This window comes from Phyllosticta capitalensis (genome assembly GCF_038381095.1).
Source record: "Phyllosticta capitalensis strain CBS 128856 chromosome Unknown BKA78scaffold_6, whole genome shotgun sequence".
Lineage (NCBI taxonomy): Eukaryota > Fungi > Ascomycota > Dothideomycetes > Botryosphaeriales > Phyllostictaceae > Phyllosticta > Phyllosticta capitalensis.
Genome location: NW_027117444.1, coordinates 779,704 through 801,764, shown reverse-complemented (window position 1 = coordinate 801,764; position 22,061 = coordinate 779,704). Strand labels below are relative to the sequence as shown.

The 22,061-nt window shown below is 55.7% G+C and overlaps 8 protein-coding genes across 8 annotated transcripts; 7 read left to right on the top strand and 1 right to left on the bottom strand.

Moving 5' to 3' along the window:
* Positions 1-131: 131 nt before the first annotated feature.
* Positions 132-3,130, top strand: BKA78DRAFT_148445 (uncharacterized protein). Its single transcript, XM_066882902.1, has 4 exons — positions 132-443; positions 509-621; positions 674-1,048; positions 1,097-3,130. The coding sequence occupies exons 1-4, from the start codon at positions 324-326 to the stop codon at positions 2,928-2,930; spliced, it is 2,442 nt and encodes an 813-aa protein (XP_066743277.1). The 5' UTR covers positions 132-323; the 3' UTR covers positions 2,931-3,130.
* On the top strand, positions 3,131-6,250 carry BKA78DRAFT_148446 (uncharacterized protein). The gene is made up of 3 exons (XM_066882903.1): positions 3,131-3,272; positions 3,334-3,436; positions 3,502-6,250. Exons 2-3 carry the CDS (start codon positions 3,391-3,393, stop codon positions 6,030-6,032), a joined length of 2,577 nt encoding a protein of 858 aa, XP_066743276.1. The 5' UTR covers positions 3,131-3,272; positions 3,334-3,390; the 3' UTR covers positions 6,033-6,250.
* An 879-nt stretch (positions 6,251-7,129) lies between these two features.
* On the bottom strand, positions 7,130-13,235 carry BKA78DRAFT_296311 (uncharacterized protein; the record flags this gene model as incomplete). Its single annotated transcript, XM_066886604.1, has 6 exons — positions 7,130-8,225; positions 8,276-8,879; positions 8,930-10,362; positions 10,409-13,042; positions 13,099-13,121; positions 13,173-13,235. The coding sequence occupies 6 exons, from the start codon at positions 13,233-13,235 to the stop codon at positions 7,130-7,132; spliced, it is 5,853 nt and encodes a 1,950-aa protein (XP_066743275.1).
* Positions 13,236-14,067: 832 nt separating this feature from the next.
* On the top strand, positions 14,068-15,288 carry BKA78DRAFT_252587 (thioesterase-like superfamily-domain-containing protein; the record flags this gene model as incomplete). Its single annotated transcript, XM_066884749.1, has 4 exons — positions 14,068-14,350; positions 14,401-14,634; positions 14,693-15,195; positions 15,247-15,288. The coding sequence occupies 4 exons, from the start codon at positions 14,068-14,070 to the stop codon at positions 15,286-15,288; spliced, it is 1,062 nt and encodes a 353-aa protein (XP_066743274.1).
* Positions 15,289-15,871: 583 nt separating this feature from the next.
* BKA78DRAFT_252859 (uncharacterized protein) lies at positions 15,872-17,879 on the top strand (the record flags this gene model as incomplete). Its single annotated transcript, XM_066884768.1, has 3 exons — positions 15,872-16,024; positions 16,075-17,664; positions 17,718-17,879. The coding sequence occupies 3 exons, from the start codon at positions 15,872-15,874 to the stop codon at positions 17,877-17,879; spliced, it is 1,905 nt and encodes a 634-aa protein (XP_066743273.1).
* Positions 17,880-18,550: 671 nt separating this feature from the next.
* Positions 18,551-19,548, top strand: BKA78DRAFT_296308 (putative NADPH-dependent beta-ketoacyl reductase; the record flags this gene model as incomplete). Its single annotated transcript, XM_066886603.1, has 3 exons — positions 18,551-18,669; positions 18,725-19,010; positions 19,045-19,548. 3 exons carry the CDS (start codon positions 18,551-18,553, stop codon positions 19,546-19,548), a joined length of 909 nt encoding a protein of 302 aa, XP_066743272.1.
* A 794-nt stretch (positions 19,549-20,342) lies between these two features.
* Positions 20,343-21,579, top strand: BKA78DRAFT_331875 (meiotic chromosome segregation protein; the record flags this gene model as incomplete). Its single annotated transcript, XM_066889923.1, has 2 exons — positions 20,343-20,832; positions 21,110-21,579. 2 exons carry the CDS (start codon positions 20,343-20,345, stop codon positions 21,577-21,579), a joined length of 960 nt encoding a protein of 319 aa, XP_066743271.1.
* A 50-nt stretch (positions 21,580-21,629) lies between these two features.
* Positions 21,630-21,933, top strand: BKA78DRAFT_316329 (uncharacterized protein). The gene has a single exon (XM_066888614.1). The coding sequence runs from the start codon at positions 21,750-21,752 to the stop codon at positions 21,915-21,917; it is 168 nt and encodes a 55-aa protein (XP_066743270.1). The 5' UTR covers positions 21,630-21,749; the 3' UTR covers positions 21,918-21,933.
* Positions 21,934-22,061: the final 128 nt, after the last annotated feature.

Sequence of the window (22,061 nt, the reverse complement as noted above, 5' to 3'; positions counted from 1 at the left end):
ATGCGGTTTCCAGAGTCGAGGTCATCATGTATAGCCGGAGCTCGATTGGCCCCGACAAGGCTTAGCGCCTTGGCACTGCAGCTTTGCTGGTGACGGGTCGCCGACGTTCCTGGCCGCCTTCACTTGCCTCTCCACCCGTTAACACTCTCCCCCTTCTCCACGTCCCTTCTCTCTATCGCGGTTATCGGCCGGCGTTCTTCTGGTTCACTTTTGCTTCACCTTTCGACCCTCTATCGTCCTTGACCGGTCGCTGCGCCTGTCCACCGCCGCCTCAAGTCCTCCTGTGCGCCACAGCTCGCCCAGGTTCCATCACCACATCCACCATGTCTCGCTCGCAGATAGATCAGTTCATCGACGATGAGGAGGAGGAAGTCTGTCCCCTCTGCGTCGAAGAGTTTGATCTCTCCGACAAAAACTTCAGGCCGTGTCCTTGCGGATACCAGGTAAGCCTGGCCTTGCGACGACCTCGACTTTTGCGCTCTGTTGGACTAATGTGACCGCGCTGCAGATATGCCAATTCTGTTACAACAACATTAAGACTACTATGAACGGCCTCTGCCCTGCGTGTCGCCGCCCATACGACGATAAGAGCATCGAGTGGAAGGTCATTAGTCCTGAAGAGTGAGGCGCCCGTTTGTGCTGCCCCGCCTTGCTATCCTCTAACATGGTACAGGATGGCCAACTACAAGGCGGACCTCGCTCAACAAGCCAAGAAAAAAGCCGCTCAACGCCAAAAGGAAGCCCAGAAGCGCGAAGCAGACTCCCTCAGCCGCAAGCATCTCGCTGGTCTCCGCGTCGTCCAGAAAAACCTCGTTTACGTGACCGGGTTGAACCCTAGCTCTAGGGAAGACAAGCTGTTGGAAGTTCTGCGTGGCGACCAATACTTTGGGCAATATGGCAAAATTGTCAAGATTGTTGTCAGCAAGGCCAAGGACACATCGCACCCACAGCAGAATGTTGGTGTTTATGTGACCTTTGCTCGCAAGGAAGACGCAGCAGCATGCATTGCAGCGGTCGACGGCTCTATGAACGGCGATAGAGTGCTGAGGTGAGAACATAATGGCGCACCCAAGTTTTGTTTCTAATGGCGATGCAGAGCCCAGTATGGAACAACCAAATATTGTTCTGCGTACCTTCGCAACGAGCAATGCACCAACCGCAACTGCATGTTCTTGCACGAGCCGGGCGAAGCAAGCGACAGCTTTACGAGACAGGACCTATCCTCCATGAACGTCATCTCCACGCAACATCCCTCCCAACAGCACGCGTCTGCCTCCTCATCGTCTCATTTTCCTCCACCTCCGCCACAACAAGCCCCGCAGCCGATCGCCTCTGCGACACAAATGGGCAGGCAGGATAGTCAAGGGTCTCACAGTCCTTTGGACGGTCCGGCTTTGCCATCTCATGCCAGCTGGGCCAACAAGCCTCCGCTTAGCGCGCAGGCACGTCGTACGAGTCATGGCAACACCGACTCCGGAGCTAGCCCTAGGGACGTAAACGTTTTGCCCGTGACCGTCGAGAGCAAATCCACATCTAAGAAAACGAGCAAAGGCAAGGAAAGCGCGTCGCCGGTACCAGAGCCTCCCAAGGAAGCTGCTGAGCCATCAACGCAAGCCCAAGAGGAAATCAAGCGCTCAAAGCCACACCCGTTCAACGCGATTTTGAAGAACCTATCCGATGGTCTAGCATGGTCCATTGACAGGTCAATGTTTAGCACGCTGGACACCCAAGTCATGCAGACTTTTCCTTGTATGATTGATCTGAATGGCGCTGATCGAAGGAAGCTTTTGAAAGAGAAGGCGGCTGCGACTGAGAGACAGAAGCTGCAAGAAACCCAGGCGCTGCAGGAAGCTGCCGCGGCCGCTGCCGCCGCTGCGGCCACGCAAGAACAAGAGGAGCAGCCAACTGGATCTGGGAGCCTTCAGCTTGGTGGTGAACCCGAGGAACAGGCCGACGTTCGATCAGGATCTCATTCAGCAATCCAGCCGCCGCAGCAGCCACTCGGAGGGTCGAGTCTGGGTCTTGGCCAGAACCTCGGTCTCCCCGACGACATGTCGAGTCTCAACTTAAACAGCCGCAACGGTCTGACCACTCAACAACAGCAGCAGCTTTTGCTCCAGCAATTCAAGTCAACAAACACTGGAACCACCAATCTCTTCCATGGGGCCCAATCTCAGCATCTCCAGGCTGGTATGCAGGGCGCGAATACTGGCAACCACACTCGCCAGGCTTCGCGATTCACCTTTGCCAATGACACGCACACCGCCACCTCAAACGTTAAGCCTGTGGCGAACGCGAAGCTCATGAGCCAACAGTCGTCGATGATGCCAAACAACCACTTCAGTCAGATATCACAACACCAACCCCTCGGCAACCAGTTCTACACGAGCAGCGTGCAGGGACCTCCTCCTGGTTTGAAGACAACCGGGACTCCTCCAGTCAGTGGAGGCGGCATGTTTGGCCAAGGCCACGGGTTCGCGACCAGTGGACTGGGATACGGCGCCAATGCGCTGGGCAGAAATGCTCAGGAAGAGGCGATGAGGGAGCTTCTTCGCGGACGAGGTGGTAATGCTGGCGTCAGCCAGGTGCACGATTCTGGCAAGCGTGAGTTAATGTTCCCTTCTTTCTTGCATCAAAACCCCACTGCGACTTCTACGCCCAGCCCTGCCCCTGGCCTTCTGAACTTCCCCTATGGACCTCAGCCTGGCACGTACCAGGAATCTGGTTCTCAGAAGCAGAAGAAAAAGGGGAAGAAGCACAGACATGCTAACACTTCCTCCTCTGGAGGTGGTGTAGTCGATGTTGCGGACCCGAGTATCTTGCAGGCGAGGTTGCATCAGGGCGGAGGTATGGTCGGACAGGGACTGTACACGGGCCAGGGTCAAGGTGGGTTCTCCTCCGTATATAACAGCGGATTCGGCAGATGGTAGCCCTTGGGACACGACTTTTCTTCCTTCTTCCTTGCCCTCACTGTTCTTTTTACTTCATTTCCCTTGCTTTGCTTTGTTCGCGATATGCAATGGCGTTTTCGGGTGGGCTAGCGATGCATTGGCTCGTACCTTGCCATTTGGCATTGCGATGGCCTTAGGCGTTTCCGTGGCGGGTCAGGGTCAAGTCCGAAGCTGGCAAAAACAGTCGGCACACGCTTCATGGTTGGGTTTCTGGCATCCGAGCTTTTCATTCTGCCTCATTGAACTTACGGGCGATGCGTCGCTACCTTCTATAGGTCCGACTGCATATGTTTCTCTTCGTCTTCGTCATGGCCATCCTATGTACGTAACGTCCCCTTTCCAAGCCATATTTACATGGCCAAGTCACTCACAACATAATCAGACTCTATGATGGCTTTTTCTATATCTCTCCACCCTGGCCGTGACGAAGACGACTGAGATGCTGACGTGGTGCCCCTTTGCCAAAATCGCCCGTCCTGATTCCTGTACAATAGCTCGACCTGCTTTTTTGTCCACCAAATACTTTGAATGTTTGCTAATTGAATGACAGTCAGCGAACAGGATTCATTGTCTCAAAGCATCGATGCTCTGGTCAACGAGCCTGACGTCCAGACTCCTGCTCTGCCTGCGGCCGACTTGAGTTACCTCTTCAACCAACCGCGACGAGCTACTCCGACGGTGCCGCCAGGCCTCTCCGCCCCCACAAGTCGGGTCGGCACGCCGTCCAGTGCTTCGATTAGGCCGCCTCCTGGTATTCCGACGCCTCAGGCAAATGCAATCGCTCCCGCTGTCCCTGATCTTCCAACCTCTCGAGTGTCCACGCCATCAAGGACCACCAACAAGGACCCAGCAGAACGTAGTAAGGCCACCGATAACATTGGACTTGATGCCTCCGAGACGCCAACTATCGAAAAGCCAGATACAGCTAAGGTGGTTGCGACCAAAGCAGACGACAAATCGAAGCGTAAGCCAGAGACGGGTACCAAGACCAAACCAGCGGAGGAAACTCTTCCCGACATAGCTCATAATGGCAAAGAAGGAGAGCAATCCAAGGACATCGACATCGCCAGCGCCAAGGATCAACATCCTAAAGCCAAGGCCCCTCAGACCAAGCCGGAGAAGAAAGAGTTGACAGGCCCTCAACCCGTCGAGACCTCTCTTTCGAAGGCCAAAGATGGGAAGCAGAATGTGGAGAGCGAACGACCTGAACCGAAATCCGGCATGTCAACTGCCAAACGCCAACATCCAGGGATGCTCCAAATTCCAAAGAAGGAGGCCCTCAATCAAGAGCGTGAGCCTTCTTCCGCTGGTGCCGAAAGCACCACGAAGAATCCCAGAGCAGTGAGCCTCACAGCCACTTCCACATCACGGCCTGCGACGCCTACTGGCACGGCAGCTGGCTCACCCCTCAAGCGCACCGGCCCTTCGATTATGCGTATTACGAACACGCCGAAGACGGAGAGTCCGCCGGTCGCGAGCGCATCTGCTCCAGTCAGCGCTGTACCCAACCCCAGTGTTGCAAGCATTCGATCTCGACAGCCTAGTATAGCGTCGCTCAACCAGGCACCCGGTACACCTCTAAGCGAGTTCATCTCCGATGCGGCATCAATGACGTCTGCATCGGCCTCCATTTCCAGGGCCAACTCGCCGCCTCCTGGTGGACGAGTTGGTTCTGCGCCTGCTCGCACAAAGACCAAGAGCCAGGCAAAGAAGGAAAGACAAGAGAAGGCCAAGCTCATGGCCGAGCAGGAGATTGGAATGAACAAGGATTCTCGTGCACAGAGCGAGGAGCCCATCGTTCAGGAAGGCATTCAGACGCGGAAAAGGAAAGAAAAGAAGGAGAAGAAAAAGCCTACCAAAACCGCCAAGTCTACGCCGACGGACACTCCTACCGGCACGCCAGCTCCAGAGGAGAGTGTCGAGGACACTGTCGTGGAGACGACCGTCCAGGAGGTGGAACAGCCCATGGAGGAACCAGAAGAGAAGAAAGCTCCTCAGCCACTGACGGCGTCTCAGATTGTTGCCAAGTTGCTTGCAAATGGCGACATTACTCATGAGCAGATGGAGAACATGTTCAAGAGCTTCCCGCAGGGCCCGAACGAACGCCAAATCACACTTCAGGATGCACCTAATCGCGGTCGAGAATACGAGCTTGGAGACGACGATGCCAGAGCCATTGTCGACAACAGTGAACCGCAACGCTTGGGTGGTGAAGATGGTCGCCTTAGCAGTCGCGTGCTCATCTCTGGCTCTGGCCGCATCCTTCGGTGCCTCAGCAAGTCCGAAGAAGATCGTTATCTCCAAGTTGAAGCGCGTCTCCGTTCCGCTGAGCCGCCTCACAAATGGACGCCGACCAAGGAACCTGTCTTTGACATTGAGGCCATCATGCGTGACCTCTGCATCCAGGACGTGCTTGAACGGCAATCCTTCTCGCGCCGCCAACAGCGGCCTGGTTCCTCAGCTGCCGCGTCTGCTGCCGGCGCAGCCGACAGCAACGCCATTGCCCTCGACGAAGCTGCTAACTACAACGACGAGTTCATTGTGCCCAGCGACCCTGTCGACTCCACTTCGTCTGTCGCAGACGAGGCTTTGCCGATCAAGAAGGCCCGCCACGCCGTGGAGACGCAAAAGCAGCACGTGGCCGCGCGTCTGGCGTCCGCCCCGCGCGCTGCATCGGGTCTGCCATCATTCCCCTACGTCACGCTCAACGGCATCTCGCTGACCGACAACGCGGGCCTCCTCCTCGGCATCGACTTTGGCAACGGCAGCGGCACAAACTACAACCACAGCACGGCGGGCGTCGGTGTCGGTGTGGGCAAAGGCCGCAACGCCGCTGGTGGCGCGAGTGCAGTGTCTGCCTCCTCCTCCACGGCGGCCGTCGCCCCCTCGCCAGCGTTCGTGGGCCCGATGCCCAGTTTACAAATGGTCGAGAAGGAGTTGAACACGGAGAAGCAGCGCGCTAACGACGCGACGAAGCGCCTCAACCAGGCCGCCAAACGTGTTAGGAAGATTGTTCAGACGGGCTCGGGTTGGGGCGGTGCTGCGTCGCCGTCTGCTTCGTCGCCTGCGTCGGCCAAGTGAGCTGCTTCATCTGGTTCCTGATTCTGGATTTTCGTCCTCCAGTCTCTTAGGAGGTCGTCATCTCGCGCCCATTGCGCAACACTCGCTCCACAACTCCACGGCATTTTGAAAAGCACACGAGCAATCCACGATACCCCTCATCTCCAAACTCAACCACGATACGCTCGCTCCCTTTGGTCAGTCAAAAAGGCAGACACGTATCTCGCAACGACGCTCGTCGCGTTGTCAGTTCACCTCACCACGCAGTCCGATTCACTCACTGCACACACATCACCATTGCTACGATTCGCTGGCAGCAGAGGAAGAGCAGCGCATTCTTTTTCAAGCACTCGGGTAGATAGCGTAGCCCGTTGTTTCCAGCAGTAGAAGGGCCTCAAAACAGAAGGAAAACTCACTTTTACCTGAACACGTGATTGTTGTTGTGTCGTGATTGGTATGAGCAGGAGAGGCTTTTCAACATGTAGGTCGTCCACAGTGCATAAAGTATCACATCCAGCGACACGAGAAAACCAGCAAGGAAGAAAAAGGTATCAAATATCTATCGCTCTCGCACCACATCATCTTCCAACAATTACAACCAAACCCTTCCACCCACCCACCCATCCATCATCCATGATCCAAGCAATCCCATCTCAAGATATCCACAAACGGCACATGGCCAAAATCAGCTAGCCCATGATTCCATCCACATCATGCAAAGGAAGCATTTCATTTCCTCCATCCACCCCACCAGCCTGCAGCGCTTTTTTGGGGGCCCTGTGAAAAACGTGAACAAAGCAACTTCAACGCGACGCTACGCTACGCTACGTGCAAAAGAGAAACGGCCCGCTTGCTCGCTTGGTTGTTGTTGACATATACAAGGAAGGCATCCTCCATGTCACATCCATATCTCTGCCATCTTTTCTTACGTTCGTTCCATGTCGCGGAAATCGGGAAAACAGAACAAGTTTCAACCAATCGATCCACCCACCCATCTGGCCATCCATATCAATCCAAAACCCGTCTCTCACTTTCTCTCACTCTCTCGCTTTCCTATTCTACTACGCTCCAGTGGTATCCTCACGTCTCAGCCCAACCGCAAAAATTGCTGCCCCCGCTCATCGCGGCGGACTCTGCATCGACATGTGCATGAGGGCTTCCTGGGGCCACTCGCCGCTCTCGACGCTCACGCGGTTCGCGATGCGCAAGCCCGACGTGCCCAGCTGACCGCTGACAATGCCAATGTCCGGAGTGCGCGGGCGGGTCGCATCGTCGTCGTCATCGTCCATCATGAACGGCTTGCTCGAGTAGCTAGGCTGCGGCGGGGGGCCGGGAGTTCTGCTGCTACCAGCCGTAGTCGCAGCGGCGAAGGCGGCGTCGTCGTGTTCCTGGACGCTGCCGAGGGGCACGGCGCCTTTGAGCTGCGATGGGTTGGGTGATGAGTTTTCGGGGACGAGGCTCTGGCGGCGGCTGGCGTCGCCCGAGTTGGGGCCGCTGCTGCCAAAGACGCCCGTCATTTCGACGGGGCTGTATTCTTGCATGCCGGGGCCCAGGCTGTGGACCTGCGTGTAGACCGACGAGCGCTGTTGCTCGGCCGTCGGTGTGGCAATGTCTTCGCTGTTGAAGACGGGCTCGCGGCTACCGGGAATCTCGGCGAGCTGCTCGTGTTGCGGCATCTCGGCGATGCCCGACGGGAGGTGCGGCATGCCGTAAGTCTGATCACTCTGTTGAGAAAGAGGCAGATGCTGAGGGGTCTGTTGGCTTACTGGCAAAACTCCCATTTGGTTTGGCGGGACTGGAGCTAGCGCGTTGGGTTCAGGGAAGGCAGCCGCACTCGTCACCTTGCGGAGGCTGCTTGGGCCTTTGAGACTGGCAGCTCCAGGAGTGCCCATCATGCTGCTGTGACGCTGAGCTTGAGCGACTTCCTCTGCCACCTCGGTGAGCTCCGAGCCTCCGCCATCAGGATCCCGGATGCCAAACTGGGCGATGGTGCGCATCTTGCGAGTCACCCAGCTGGCCAAAATCTTGCCTCTTTGCTTTTCTCCCAGCCTGCTTCGTGGGAAGTCACCCTTTGCAACAAATGCCACAATGTCAGTGACGAGATGATGCTCGTTGAGAACAGCGTTGACGATGACAGGGACGATGCTGGCCAGGAAGTTCTTGCGGAAAATCTCGACGAGAATGACCACAAGACCACCAGCTTGGAACACGGCACTTATCTATGTCAGCATCTATGACGAGGGAAGAGAGGGATGACGACTTACCATCCTCCGGGTACGATGTTGCGATGGCATCGTTCCACGGAGTACTCAATGTCCATGGGGAAGTGACTCAGGCCGTTTATCTCGAACGTTTCGCCAATGCTTCCCAACACAAACAAGCATTGCATATCGACCATGGTGCCGCCTGGCCCAATAGGTCTAGCAACGTTGTGCAGGAAACCTAGGTCGCCAGTGCGCATGTACCTCACGTTCGGGTCACCGTCGACTGTTCTGCCATTGAAGCGTTCGGCATCAAACATGTCCTTGGTGCCGTAGAAACTGTGGGCATTTGCCTCGGACTGCACCCAAATCTCACCATACTCTCCATTCAAACAGAGGCGGTTCGTCTCTGGATTGACGATGGAGATTTGAGTGCTGACGGGGACCATTCCGGAGTCTTGGACGAGTAGGCTGAACGGCTCGGTGTCTGGATCCACAGGCATGACCAGACCGCGGCGCAGGGCTCGCATGTCAAGCCAAAGCTCAACAGGCTCGATACACATGTAGGACCGAGAAGCGACCATTGGGTTCAAGACATGCGAGTAAATCGTGTTGATGGCGGTGCGTTCTAATCCGGCTCCAGCAAAGTGAACACGAACCTTTTGGTCTGGTAAAATCAGTCTCTGAAGTGGGTTGTTGAAAGATCAAAAAACTTACAAACATCGACTCGTGGTCGGCCGTCTGTCGAGATCATCAAGTTCTTCAACTCGTGAAGAGCGGTTGATTTGCCCGCATTGTGAGCCATGGCAAAGTCGAGCATCTGGCTCGTGGCGTAGGTGTCCTTGATCTTGTATCTTGACAGGGTCTGGAACAAAATGTTGGGGTTCTGCGCAAAATCGACGGGAGAAACCAAGTAGGTCGGAGTCGCCAAGTAAATGCCCATGAGGCAGGTGTGGAGGAAGCCGAGTCCGATGGTACTTCTGACGCAGCCAAGCACAGGTCTTGTACTAGTCATCTGACAAGTCTCCTTTTGAACCTTGCACAAAGCCATCAGGGAGTCATGACCAAGTTGAACGGCAATTCTCCTCTGATCAGGGGTCCAGTAGGTCCAAATAAGAACAGGATAGCCGGGCTGTACCCAAGTTGGGCGGATGGTGAGGCCCAGCTCTCTACAGCCTGACGACTGTTTCGGCGGCTTCGAGGTGTTGTACACATTCGGCATGTGGACCTTGAGAGCTCCAGCAGTTTGCTTCAGATGCTGGGACACTGCCTTTTGCTTCAAGACGTGATCGACCTCGTTGTTTACCACGATGGCCTTGATCCTGAAGTCAGCGACCATGTGAAGAAGAGCAGGCGCATCTTCACCCAATCGATTCTGGTCAAGAATCGGCATGGGGATGGCGACCAATCCGAGGACTAGACATGCGTGGGTGGCGTAGACGAAGTCTTCGGAGTGGGTGTACATGAGAATGAGGTGATCGCCTGCTACGGCCTTGACCTTGTTCTTCATGTACATGGCAACACCAGCGACCTTTTGGTCAAATTTGCGCCAGTTGATGCCCTTTCCTTCCTTGCCCCTACCGTCAATGGTGCAGATGGCCAACTCCTCAGCTTGTCTCGAGACACGCCATTGCATGAGGTCGTGGATGTTGCTGAATTGGTTCAAAGGCGTGGACGTCCTGTCGTCGATGACCACTTCGCGGTAGTCAACGCCAGAGTATTGTTTGTCGCTGCCCTGCATCATCAAAATGTCCTGTCTCGCCGAGGTTGCGTTGGGAGACCAGATTCCCCCAGCTGGATCATCTCCGACGGGAAGATTCTGAACGGCTCTTTCAACGCCAAACTTGACGTGAACGCACGGCAACTCTCCGTTGTCAAAGGCTTTGCGGCACAGCATATTTCCAATCTCTCTGCGGCCATTTTTAACCACCCTGGGAAGCGTATTCGGCGCCGTGATCATGACACAGTAGACACGGAGATGGTGTTCTTGGTACAGTACGTCCATGACACGTTCTGAAAGGGAGTCGAGGAAGGGAATGTCGAGTTGCCTTGGGGGTCCGCCGGTGGTGGTTGGAGCGGTGGAAGCAGCTTGGGTTTCGATCAAAACAATGGGAAGGTACTCGTTGTTTACGTGGGTATCAAAAGCAGAACTTGACCGGTGTTAGCATAATCCCCTCAAAACACCCATCCACTTACCAATCGTATATTTTTGGCACCGTCTTCATGATGCTCACCACCAGATGTTGTACAAAGAAGTATCGATGCTCGGCCTCTTGCACACCATGCTCGACCCATTCGACCCTTTGCCTGATGCGATCTTCGTACAGACCAAGAACAAAAATCTTGCCTTCGATGATGCAACCGAGCAGACCAGTACGGAGGAATTCAGGTTCCACAAGGACAGGAGTCGGATTGCCCTCCATGAAACGGTACGGACGAGCATGGAAAATGCTCTCCGTGTGTTTGGGCAGAGCCCAAAATCCGCCAGACAAGGAGGGTGAGTCGACCCAGATTTCTCCGATTTGATACGGCGAGCAGAGCAAGTTTGTCTCAGGGTCGACCAGCGCAAGCGTCGCATCTGGAATGGGATAGCCGAAAGCCCCGACTCTGACAGTCCCCGGCTCATTGGCTCTCCGCTTCGCCTCTTCTCCCATGGCCACGACAATGACCTCGTTGGTTTTCAAAGCCTCCTTGTCAAGCAACGCTTCACTTAACTCGGTTCTGCTTCTTTGCTTGTTGGAGGACTTCTTGGTTGAACCGCCACCAATCAGACTGCTGTAGCCATTGGTGACAGGTGTGCCCTCTGAAGCCTTTTCGTCTTCAGAATCGGGATTCTCCATGCTGAGTGGACATCCCATGCGCTCCTCACCGCCGAGCCAATCGCGCACGGAGATGATCATGCCGCCGTGTTCTGGCAAGCAAAGCATCGGCGCCACCAGTTCGCGCGCTCTTGGATTCCTCATTGGTCGCAACCACCTATCCGCCAAAACCTCGTGGAACTCGCAGTCGATCGTCAGGGTATCAATGAGACAAATTTTAACAGAAGCAAAGTTGGGTTCGGTATTTTTCTTGAAATTTCTGGTGGCCATTGGATCTTGTTGGTAGTTGTACACGGCGCGTTTCAGCCCCGGGTAGTCAGAAACCATGATGGTGGTCCGGTACTTGGAGATGAGATGTGCGTAGAGACCTGGGGTTTCGACAGTCTTTGGCTCCATCCAAACGGTAGTGTGTCCACCGTAGACGGCGAAGAGAACGCCCAGAATCATACCAGGGCCTGAGCGCGGGTCGAGATAGCTGAGAATCACTTCTCCATTGGAATTCCTGGCGACTGGCGCAATGAGATTTCCATTCTTGTCCCGCAAGTTGGGGTCGAAGGTATCGTTGGTTTCGCTGGTGTTGATGGACATGATGATGGCACTTACGCATGCCATTTGGTGCATTATTGTCCGGTGGCTCAACACCACACCGCGCAAGTCTCCCGTCGGAGCCCTGGAGAATTCGATGTAGGCCAGGTCCGGAACCTGAAGTGGTGGTACCTCATCCTTCTTTTTCGGGTGATAGCTTCCAAATTCGTTCGTCTTCCACCACTCGACACCAGTGGGCCACTTCTGCCGCGAATTGCTTATGTCTCTCTGGAAAGCCTTGAGGTTGTTGTCCGTCGTCAGCGCCAAGTGCGCTTGCGTCGTTGTGAGCAACAGACTCAGCCTGTTGTAGTCTTCCACGCTGTTGATGGGCACTGCTACGACACCGGCGATGAAGCAGCCCAGCAGCGCAATCGCGAAATCAATGACTTCGCTGTCCCGGTAGACGAGGGCAACCCGGTCTCCCCGGTACAAATTGCTTTTGTCCCGGATGACTTGCGCAACCTTTTCCGCCTTACTGCACAGCTTCTCCCACGTTATCGACGCAGTTTCTTTTCCCTTGGAATCCAAAACCCAAAACGCAGCTTGTCTCCCATTCACGCGACCTCGGTGTCGCAATACCGCTCCGATGTTGTCAAACTTGGACATGGGCACGTTGCCATTGTGAGGGTCGTACACGGCGAAAGGTACCTCGCGCGGCTCGAGGGGCATCTGGCATTCAACGACGCTAGGAGGAGGCAGCTCGTGCTGGCCAAGCATTGGCGGAGGGATCGCGGCTGTGGGGGAGAAGGCATCGCCTGACGAGTAGCGATTCGGACCACCATAGCTATCTCGTTGGTCGGGCGTCTGTTGACCGGCAAAGTCTGAAAAGTATCCCTGATGCGAGTCGAGCATGGTGCTCAGGCGACTGGTTCCACCGGGCGACTGCTCCGTATACTGTGGCTGGTTGGCGGGGTTGAAGGCGAAGTCGGAGTTGAGAATGGTGCTCTGCCTTGATTGCGAACCGCTATACATGTCTGGGGTCGTCGGTCGAGGCGAGTAGGGCTCGCTGCCGTACGAGGAGTGGCGCTGCTGGGTGGGGTTGCGGACACCAAGCTCCCTCTCTTGGAATCGACCAACTGGTGTGGGGGGAGCTACCATGGAGCTGCCGGAAAAGGATGCGCGAGACTGCCAGTCGCCATTATTGTTCGGGGCATAGGGCGATTGAGCTCGCTGCATGTCGGACGGAGGAAGGTGGATGCTTGGCGTCGCTTGGTGGTATCCTGCAAAGGATTGGGTACGGGAGGAACCATCATTGACGAGGGAAAAGGTGCGGGACGGGTCGATCGAGGGAGCGCCGGACTGGATGGAGAATGTGCGCGTGTCGCGCCGAGAGTCGTCCCCCTGGGCAGGACCAAAATACTGGCTCAGGATCAGAGTTCGACGTTTCTCGTACCTTTTCGCATTCCGGACGGTTAGCGAGCACAACCTTAACCTTGCGAGAGCCGCGGCGGGTGTTGTTGGTGTGGTTTTGGCGGGACGTACCCTTTGCGAGTGATGTCGCCCTCCTGCAGGCGCAACGTCAGGTCAGGTCAGCGGTTTGCAGGCGGTCGACGTACCTCTAGTTCGCGGTCGAGCTCCGACAGCTGGGCATGGAGTTCAGGAGGAGTGTTGTCGGCCATGATGGCATCGGGTGCGCAAATGCAGCCAACAGGCTACATGTACAGGATGGCGGATAGCGGGCGTTGCGGGTTCAGCAGCAGTGGTGGGATGGCGACGTCGACGAGGGGGTACGAGCGACGATGTCATGCATTTGAGGTCGGTGTGGGAGTAGCACAAGAGGATCGAGTGGCAACGGTGAGCAGCACCGCCGAGAGCAGGTGGTACACGTCAAAGGCGCACTTATGGCTTCACAGCTTCAAGCGGATGGATGTGAGAGAGGGAGAGAACAGCGGCGACGACGTCTCGTTGGTAAGCGACACACAAGACCAGCGATGAACAGCGAGTGGGGACCAGGGGGTCCGGGTAATCTACAAATAGCAGCTAAGTACACGGTGATGCGCACGAGCAGACAGATCACATCGCCATCCACATTCTCTACAATGAGGCGGCACGGGTGAGGCTCTTTGTTTTGTTGCGGCTTCCCGTCAACCCACAAGGTAAGCTCTCCCACTTGCGCACATCACCTCCCGTCACCCAAGCCAGCCCCAAGCTCCCTCTCGCCACGTGACGCCCGGCCTGTGTCAGCCCTAAGGGAGCCCTGGCGAGCCTGGTGACGCTCGGGGAGAGACACGCCCACGCCCACAGCCAGTCCAACCAACGCCGTCTTGCCGTTCTGTGCCTCGGCTCGGCAGCCCACGATACGGCGCGCTACCACCGAGCAACCACCTGGACGTCCGTGGCCGTCGTCACTCTTAATATGTCGAGACAAGTTCGGCCGTATCTCCATCTCGAAGCTGTTTAAAACCATTGCGCTCCCTGCCCTGAGATGCTCCAGAAAACCCAACAGCCATCATGTCGACTCTCATCAGGCCCCCGCCCATCGATTCGTCCAAGTCTGCCATTGAGCAGATGCTCGACTTGACCCAGCTGAGGGACATCGATCCGGATCTGTACACCAATACTCAGCCACTATGGCATCCCCCCGGCGCTCGAGGTGTTTTTGGGGGCGCCATTATTGCCCAGTGTCTGAGCGCTGCGCAGCGGACCGTCCCGGACAGCTTTACCGTGCACTCGATGCACTGTTATTTTGTCCTTGCCGGTGATTCAGAGATACCCGTCATCTACCATGTCGAGCGTATGTGAGTCCTCTGAATTCCTGTCGTTTCACTGCTCAAATCGCATCAGATGTCCGAGAGGGAAGATCCTACGCGACGCGAACCGTCCAAGCAAGGCAGCGGGGCAAGGCCATCTTTACAACCACACTGAGCTTTGTGCGCGTGGATAGCGGAGGCAAGAAAATGGTTGAGCATGCCGCGGCAATGCCAGATGTGCCGCCGCCCAAGGATAATAAGGAAGATCTGCGATTTCCGCAGGGAGTCGCCGGTCCGTTCCAAAGCCAGCGGATAGACATTTTGAACAGTGCGCTTCCCCGGTTTGTGTACAAGGGCGAGACGTCAGATTCTAACCTTGAGCTTAGATGACTCGCCTCATCCGCACACGAAAAAGACCAGGCAGTGGATCAAGGCCCGCGGAAAGATCTCCCCCTCGGCTGGACACCAACCGCACCTGTGCGCCCTCGCATACATATCGGACAGCTATTTCATCGGAACTGTTGCTCGGGTCCACAAGCTCTGGAGATACAACTCAAGGCGCGATGGAAAGCCTACCTTGGACGAGGACGTGCTCAAGCGGCTACTCAACGAGGACGAGGAAAAACTGCGCTCACTCCCGGGTATGAACGACCGCGTAATCCAGAAATTGAAAGAAGGAAAGCCTCTGACAGAAGCAAAAGACAAGCCGGAGATTGGAATGATGGTCAGCCTGGATCACACAATCTACTTCCATAACCCTAGGGATTTCCGGGCCGACGAGTGGATGTTTACTGAAATGGAGAGCCCCTGGGCAGGCGACGGCCGTGGACTGGTCTTCCAGAGGATGTTCACCCAGGACGGAAAGCTAATTGCGACTTGCGTACAAGAGGTGAGTTCATGGCTGGATAGTCGTACTGGCTGGTGCTAATTCGGTATACAGGGCGTCGTGCGTCTGAAGCAAACTCCCGAGAGCAAGCTGTAGGATAGATATATTCGAGGTCATGGCGTTGGATGGTCGGAAGCACGACAAGCAAGGAGTTTGGTCATTTCTGGGCAAGACTGGGGACTTATAGCGACTATCAATTGATTACTCAACGATGCCACTGAATCGCTACAAAGGATGAGAGCCTATGGGAGGTGAGATTGACATATCGAGGTGTACAAATTGTCGACGGCTGAACCGATATCGGCGGGAACCGAGCAGCTGGGGCGTGGGGTCGGCAGGCGAGCGGGGCAAGGAGAAGTCCGCGCACACGCCCATTGACTTCATCAGACGATACGGCGCGGAATGCCCGTCTTTGAGAGAGAGCACCCAACGCCTGCTGAGACGTGTCTATGTGTAGCAATGCCAATTGACAAATGCTCTTTCAATCAACATCACAAAGACGACTCCCGCGCGCCAGCTCGGCAAAGTTGCTGTGGAAATCAAAGCCAGTTGTAAGGCGTAGGGCGGGCCGGCAGGAGTTTCGGCGGTGACTCAATAAAACGAAACTTTTGATGCTGTGCCTCTTTAAATATCTTCCTCTCCATGCGCATGCCTCAATCCTTCCCCCACAACCGCCAAAATGCCTATGCTCAAAGACCCCTCCACCAAGTACAAGGCTTTCAAGCCTATTAACCTTCCCGACCGTCAATGGCCCAACAAGACCCTGAACAAGCCCCCGCGCTGGTTGTCCACGGACTTGCGCGATGGCAACCAGAGTCTGGTGGACCCCATGGTATATGACTCCAATGGGCTTCTGTCGCGCAAGACTAACAATTCTTCTAGGACGGCGAGCAGAAGTGGCGCTACTTTGAAATGCTCGTCAAGCTCGGCTACAAAGAAATCGAGGTTTCCTTCCCTTCGGCCTCGCAAACCGACTTCGACTTCACCCAGAAGCTCATCAACACCCCCGGTGCTTGCCCCGACGATGTCTGGATCCAGGTCCTCTCGCCTTGCCGCAAGGAATTCATTCGCCGCACCGTCGACTCCCTCAAGGGCGCAAGGAAGGCCATTCTCCATCTCTACCTCGCCACCAGTCCCTGCTTCCAGCAGATCGTCTTCAACATGGACAATGCTCAGACAAAGGCCTTGGCTGTAGAGTGCACCAAGTACGCTCGCTCCATCACCAAGGACGACCCGTCGACCGCTGGCACCGAGTGGGCCTACGAGTTTTCGCCCGAGACCTTTTCCGACTCCAACCCCGACTTTGCCCTCGAAGTCTGCGAGGCTGTCAAGGCCGCCTGGGAGCCCACCGTCGAGACCCCCATCATCTTCAACCTTCCGGCTACGGTTGAGATGGCCACCCCGAACGTCTACGCCGACCAGATCGAGTACTTTTGCCGCAACATTTCTGAGAGGGAGAAGGTCTGCGTTTCTCTGCACCCCCACAACGACCGTGGCTGCGCTGTTGCCGCGGCCGAGCTGGCCCAGATGGCTGGTGCCGACAGAGTAGAGGGTACTTTGTTTGGCAATGGCGAGAGAACCGGCAACGTGGACCTCGTCACCCTCGGTCTCAACCTGTACACCCAGGGAGTTCACCCCAACGTCGACTTTTCTAACCTCCCCGCCGTCATTGACGTCGTTGAGAGGAGCAACAAGATTCCCGTGCACGACAGAGCTCCCTACGGAGGCAAGCTCGTCGTCTGCGCTTTCAGTGGCTCGCACCAGGACGCCATCAAGAAGGGTTTCCACAAGCGCATCACTGAGGGTGCCGACGACAACAGCCATTGGCAAGTCCCGTACCTTCCACTGGACCCCCAGGACATTGGAAGGACCTACGAAGCCATCATTCGTGTCAACTCCCAGTCTGGCAAGGGCGGTGTTGCGTGGATCATTCTGCGCGAGCTTGGTCTCGACTTGCCCCGTGGCCTTCAAGTCGCCTTTTCCAAGATTATCCAAAAGGAGACGGACGACCTTGGCCGCGAGTTGCTCCCCAACGAGATTTGCAAGCTCTTCAAGGATGCCTACCATCTTGAGAAGAACCCCAGGTTTGCCCTGATTGACTACGACATCGTCACCGACCGTTCCGGTTCCCCCATGCCCGCTGAGGCCGGCAAGGCTGTCAGCAACAAGAACCTCAAGAGGAAGTTCTCCGGTATTATTGAGATTGACGGCCAGCAGCACAGCATCCAGGGTGTTGGCAACGGTGCCATCTCGTCCCTTGCCAACGCTCTCAAGTCCCTGGGCATCGACCTTGACGTTGTGGAGTACAAGGAGCACTCGATTGGCGAGGGTAAAAACAAGGAGGGTCGCCAACGTGCCGCCACTTATATCCAGTGCTCTACCGCTGGCACCAACCAGAAGGTCTGGGGTGTCGGTATCCACGAAGATGTCGTCCAGGCCTCCTTGATCGCTTTGCTGTCTGCCGCCTCGTCCGTATGTCCAGGATGAAATCCAAGTACAAGATGACGCTAACAAGACAAAAACAGTTCCTCTCCAGCCGCCCGGGAACGCCTCTTCCATTCGAGCGCTCCAAAGCAGGAGCGCACCTCGCTCCGGACTTCTCGTCTTTGAACGGCAAGACTAACGGTTCCGCTGCCCCCGCTAGCCACGTTGTTGCGAATTTAGAAAAGCAGGTCAATGGCGATTGAGCTCGATATCCCCCGTCTGCGTCAAGTCTTTTTTGCTTTCTTCTTTCGGCATATCTGGGTCAAAATTGTTCTTTGAATCGAAATCGTGGGTTTGCACCAAAATCTGGCATTGGGGGCGTTTGAAGTAGTCTTCTCTTTGAATGTACAAAAGTTGCGATCGTACACCGTCTCGCTCTACACCGCTACGCCGCCTCGTCCGTGTCCATTGTGGAAGGTCCCCTGAGTGATCAGAAACGTCAACTTCCAGACTACTCACAAGGGGGATTACCCAAATCAACAAACAGCCAAAACCAACAACAAAACTGTCTACAGGAAGCATTTGAATATCTCGCCGAGGAGTTGACATATCTTTGAGGCATCACAGCACTGTGAAGGAGTTGATTAATCGACTTTTCTTGGCCAATGCCATGCTACTGCAAGTGGACCTCAAGCTAGCGGAACCGAGGCACGCAAGCTTGGACCCCTCCTCCGGTTCGGCCGCACCGCTGCTGTGTGGGGTAGGTAGCAAGCTGCATTCGAGTTCCTCGGGACTTTCAATTGTCGTCGATCCATCTTTTGTATATACTGCGCCTCTTCTGCGATAAGGCCTTGCGCGTAGTTTTCTCTTTCCTCCTCTTCGGACCGTAGACTCGCCCCTCCTTATACGCAACGAACATACGCAACCATCCAACATGGCCGACGCCCAAGCCGACGTCCAGCTCAAGGACTTTCAAAACATCTTCCGCCTCGAAGGCAAGGTCGCCGTCGTGACTGGCGGCTCCCGCGGTCTGGGACTGCACGCAGCATCAGGGTGCGCACTCTTTCGTCCCCATTGCCTTCCAGCATCCAGTCTAACACCTCCACAGTCTCCTCCAAGCCGGCGCATCCAGAGTCTTCATCACCTCGCGCAAAGCCAAGGCATGCGAAGAGGCGTGCGCGGCCCTCAATGCACTGCCAAACAAGGCACCGGGTGCCAAAGCCATCAGCGTCCCCGCCGACAGCTCCAAGGTGTCCGAGATTGAGCGCCTCGTCGCAGAGGTCAAGAAGCATACGGATAAGGTCGATATTCTGCTGGCGAATGCGGGTGCCACTTGGGGCGCACCGTTTGACGAGCACCCGGAGCAGGCATTTACCAAAGTGTTGGATTTGAACGTCAAGAGCGTCTTCTTTACGATTCAAAAGTAAGGACGGCCCCTATACCAGAAACCAACGCATCGGCGGAGAGCGGCAGATGTGGATATATACAGTCGCTGACCCTCCCACCACCAGATTCACACCCCTCCTCGAAGCCGGCGCCACCATCAGCGACCCCTCGCGCGTCATCGTGACGGGCTCCGTCGCCGGCATCGGCATCGGCACGACCAACAGCGCCAACGCAACAACGGGGTACTCGGTCTCCAAAGCGGCGGTCCTGCACATGGCGCGCAACCTGGCCGTCGAGCTGGGCCCGCGCGGCATCCTCGTCAACGGCATCGCGCCGGGCTTCTTCCCGTCCAAGATGGCCAACGGTTTGATTGAGTTGGTCGGCGGCAAGGACAATTTGGAGAAGGCGAATCCGAATAAGAGGCTGGGGTTGCCGGAGGATTTTGCGGCGGCCGTCGTGTATTTGTGCTCGAAGGGCGCGGGGCATGTGAATGGTGATACGATTGTGTTGGATGGCGGCAATATTTGGGCGAGAGCGCAGCTGTAATTTGAGAACGAGGGCGCGGGGTTTGGATTTGGATGCAATGCATATTGGACGATTGGACGTCATCAGATGCTGAATATTGGATGAGCGTTCTTTTTCAATTGCTCTTTACTCTCGAGTTCTTTGACTTGGAAGTGCGATTGGATTGCATGATGCTTTAGAGGAACAGATGGCAGCATGACGTTTGTTGCCACTAATATTCACGCTTATGGGGACTTTGTCAAAAGATGCAGATTCCTTCCGATCCAGGATGATTGAACGCGTTCAGTTTATAGAAAAGCTGCTCGTCCAACACAGGGTCTCCCATATTCATCGATTTTTCGGTCAAGCTGTACCTTCAAATCGCAACTCTTCGTCTCTTCCAGGCACACTTGACCACAGGACTATGTTCAAAAAGCTCTGCAGATTACGCAGTTTTATCATCTCCACCAAATACTCTGTCGTTCCTTATGGGAAGATTGACGCCAAATGCTTGACTCTTGCTCTTACCTAATGGGGGTTAGCAATGATCGTTTCGGGAAGCCGATCAAACGACATGGGTCAATCGAGCCTGCAAAAAACCCGTCAACACCATTGAATTTTGGACACGACTGCCATCTGAAGCTTCTGTTGCCAGGATCGGCATAAGGTGATAGCGGCCGACGGCTATCGGCAACAAGAGCTGAGGACCGATTTGGAGGTATAAGAAAAGAACAAGAAGCGCAGTTCAACCATTGGACTTGTCTTCTTGATCAATCTCGCGGCTGCTGCTTCGACCACCAACACCAAGGAACGACGGACCAATTGCAATTTTCACCATGGCCGACACATCAAACAAACCACAACCACCTCCCCCAGCCTACCTCCCCACCTCCGAGAGCTCCCCCCTCCATCCACCCACAACGCTCTACAACCGCATCGCCAGCACAGCGTCCACCCCCTCGCGCGTCCCCCTCCACAGCCACACGATCCCGCCGCGCAGCGGCCACGCCTGGCACGTCCCGGCGGGCAGCATCTTCCGGCTGTCGACGCCGCTGGGCCCGCAAGTCGGCGACCTCAACATCTGGAACGCGGCCAACCCGCGCGAGCGCTTCTGGGCGAGCCGCACGCGCCAGCTGCACGCCAGCCATGTGAGCACGGGCGATCGCCTGTGGAGCTGTCTGCCGTACATGCGGCCGCTGTGCGGTATTGTGGCGGATACGTTGGGCAGGGAGGGCACCATGAGGGGGAGGTGGGGAAGGGGCGATGGGACGAGTGTGGTGGGGGGTAGGTGCCATGATTTGCTGGGAACGAGGTGTGATCCGTATGGTGAGTGGATTTTTCTTGTCTGATTGAGTAAACGTCTGTCTGGTTCGTGGGGATAGGTTGGGAGAAGAAGAAGAAGAAGAAGAAGAAGAAGAAGAAGAAGAGAAGGGAAGCGAAAAGTCTTCGGTTGAGGGTTGAGTGGGCAGGGGTCGTGAACGACATAAAGGGGGACGAGCGAGAAAAACAAGCGGATAGACGACAGGAAAAGAGGGCGCTCCAGACCAACCAAAAGAGCAGAACATCAAGTCCAAGGACACCCCCAACTAACTGCCCCGCACAGTCAACAAACTCCTAACGTCCCGCACCTACAACTACCACTGCCACTCGAACCTCGTGCGCGCCGTGCTCCCCCACGGCCTGCACGAAAGCGACGTGCACGACGTCCTCAACGTCTTCCAAGTGACGGGGCTCAATTCGTCTGGCCAGTACTACATGGAAGCATCCCCCTCGCAGCCCGACGACTACATCGAGTTCTTCGCCGAGGTCGACCTGCTGTGCGCGCTGAGCACGTGTCCGGGCGGCGATTTGAGCGAGTGGGGATGGGTGGGCGTCAAGGAGGGGGAGGAAGGCGCGCAGGAGGAGGAGCCGGCGAGGAAGATGCGCGAGACGTGTAAGCCGATCAAGGTCGAGGTGTGGAGGTTGGCGGATGAGGTGAGGGGGCAAGTTTTGGAGGGCTGGACGCCGTGTGCGCCGAGTGATTATGCTGGGAGGCATGGGTTGAGTGTGCCTAAGGGCGAGGGGAGCATTTAGTGGGATGGAGGCGGTGGGGGTAGGGGGAGGGAGAAAGGGAGGGGGTTGGTTTAAAGGGGAGTGTGGCAAGCATGAGTTGAATGGATGGGACTGATATTTTGTGGGAAGAAGGGCCCCGTCCCTAGGGGCTGCCAGAATCGAATGTTCGTATTTCTTCAGTGGCCGCTTCGATGACGTTAACGCTTCGGTCATTCGACTTTACGAAGAAGATGGTGCATACACGAAGGAGAGAGCGGGTCAAACACCACCATCACCTCATCCAAACAAGAATTCAAGAACCAAGTCCAAGGCCATGCAGTCATGCAAGAAAGGCGATGCATGAAACGACAAGCATTTAGACAGCTCCCTTTTTACTGCATCTCTGTATCTTCAATCAAGGAATTGATGTTTGAACTTTGTCGTTGTGGGTATGAGAAAAAGCTCCGAGTACAAGGAGCAATCAGTTTTGAAGAACGGAGGGGCCGCACTCAGTGGTTGCACTC

Bases quoted from the DNA above. Each gene is read 5' to 3' on its own strand.
- BKA78DRAFT_148445 (XM_066882902.1), top strand. From the start codon at position 324: ATGTCTCGCTCGCAGATAGATCAGTTCATCGACGATGAGGAGGAGGAA. The intron at 622-673 runs GTGAGGCGCCCG...AACATGGTACAG, and splicing joins AAGGTCATTAGTCCTGAAGA to GATGGCCAACTACAAGGCGG. The intron at 1,049-1,096 runs GTGAGAACATAA...ATGGCGATGCAG, and splicing joins AACGGCGATAGAGTGCTGAG to AGCCCAGTATGGAACAACCA.
- BKA78DRAFT_148446 (XM_066882903.1), top strand. From the start codon at position 3,391: ATGCTGACGTGGTGCCCCTTTGCCAAAATCGCCCGTCCTGATTCCT. The intron at 3,437-3,501 runs GTACAATAGCTC...ATTGAATGACAG, and splicing joins AATCGCCCGTCCTGATTCCT to TCAGCGAACAGGATTCATTG.
- BKA78DRAFT_316329 (XM_066888614.1), top strand. From the start codon at position 21,750: ATGACGTTAACGCTTCGGTCATTCGACTTTACGAAGAAGATGGTGCAT.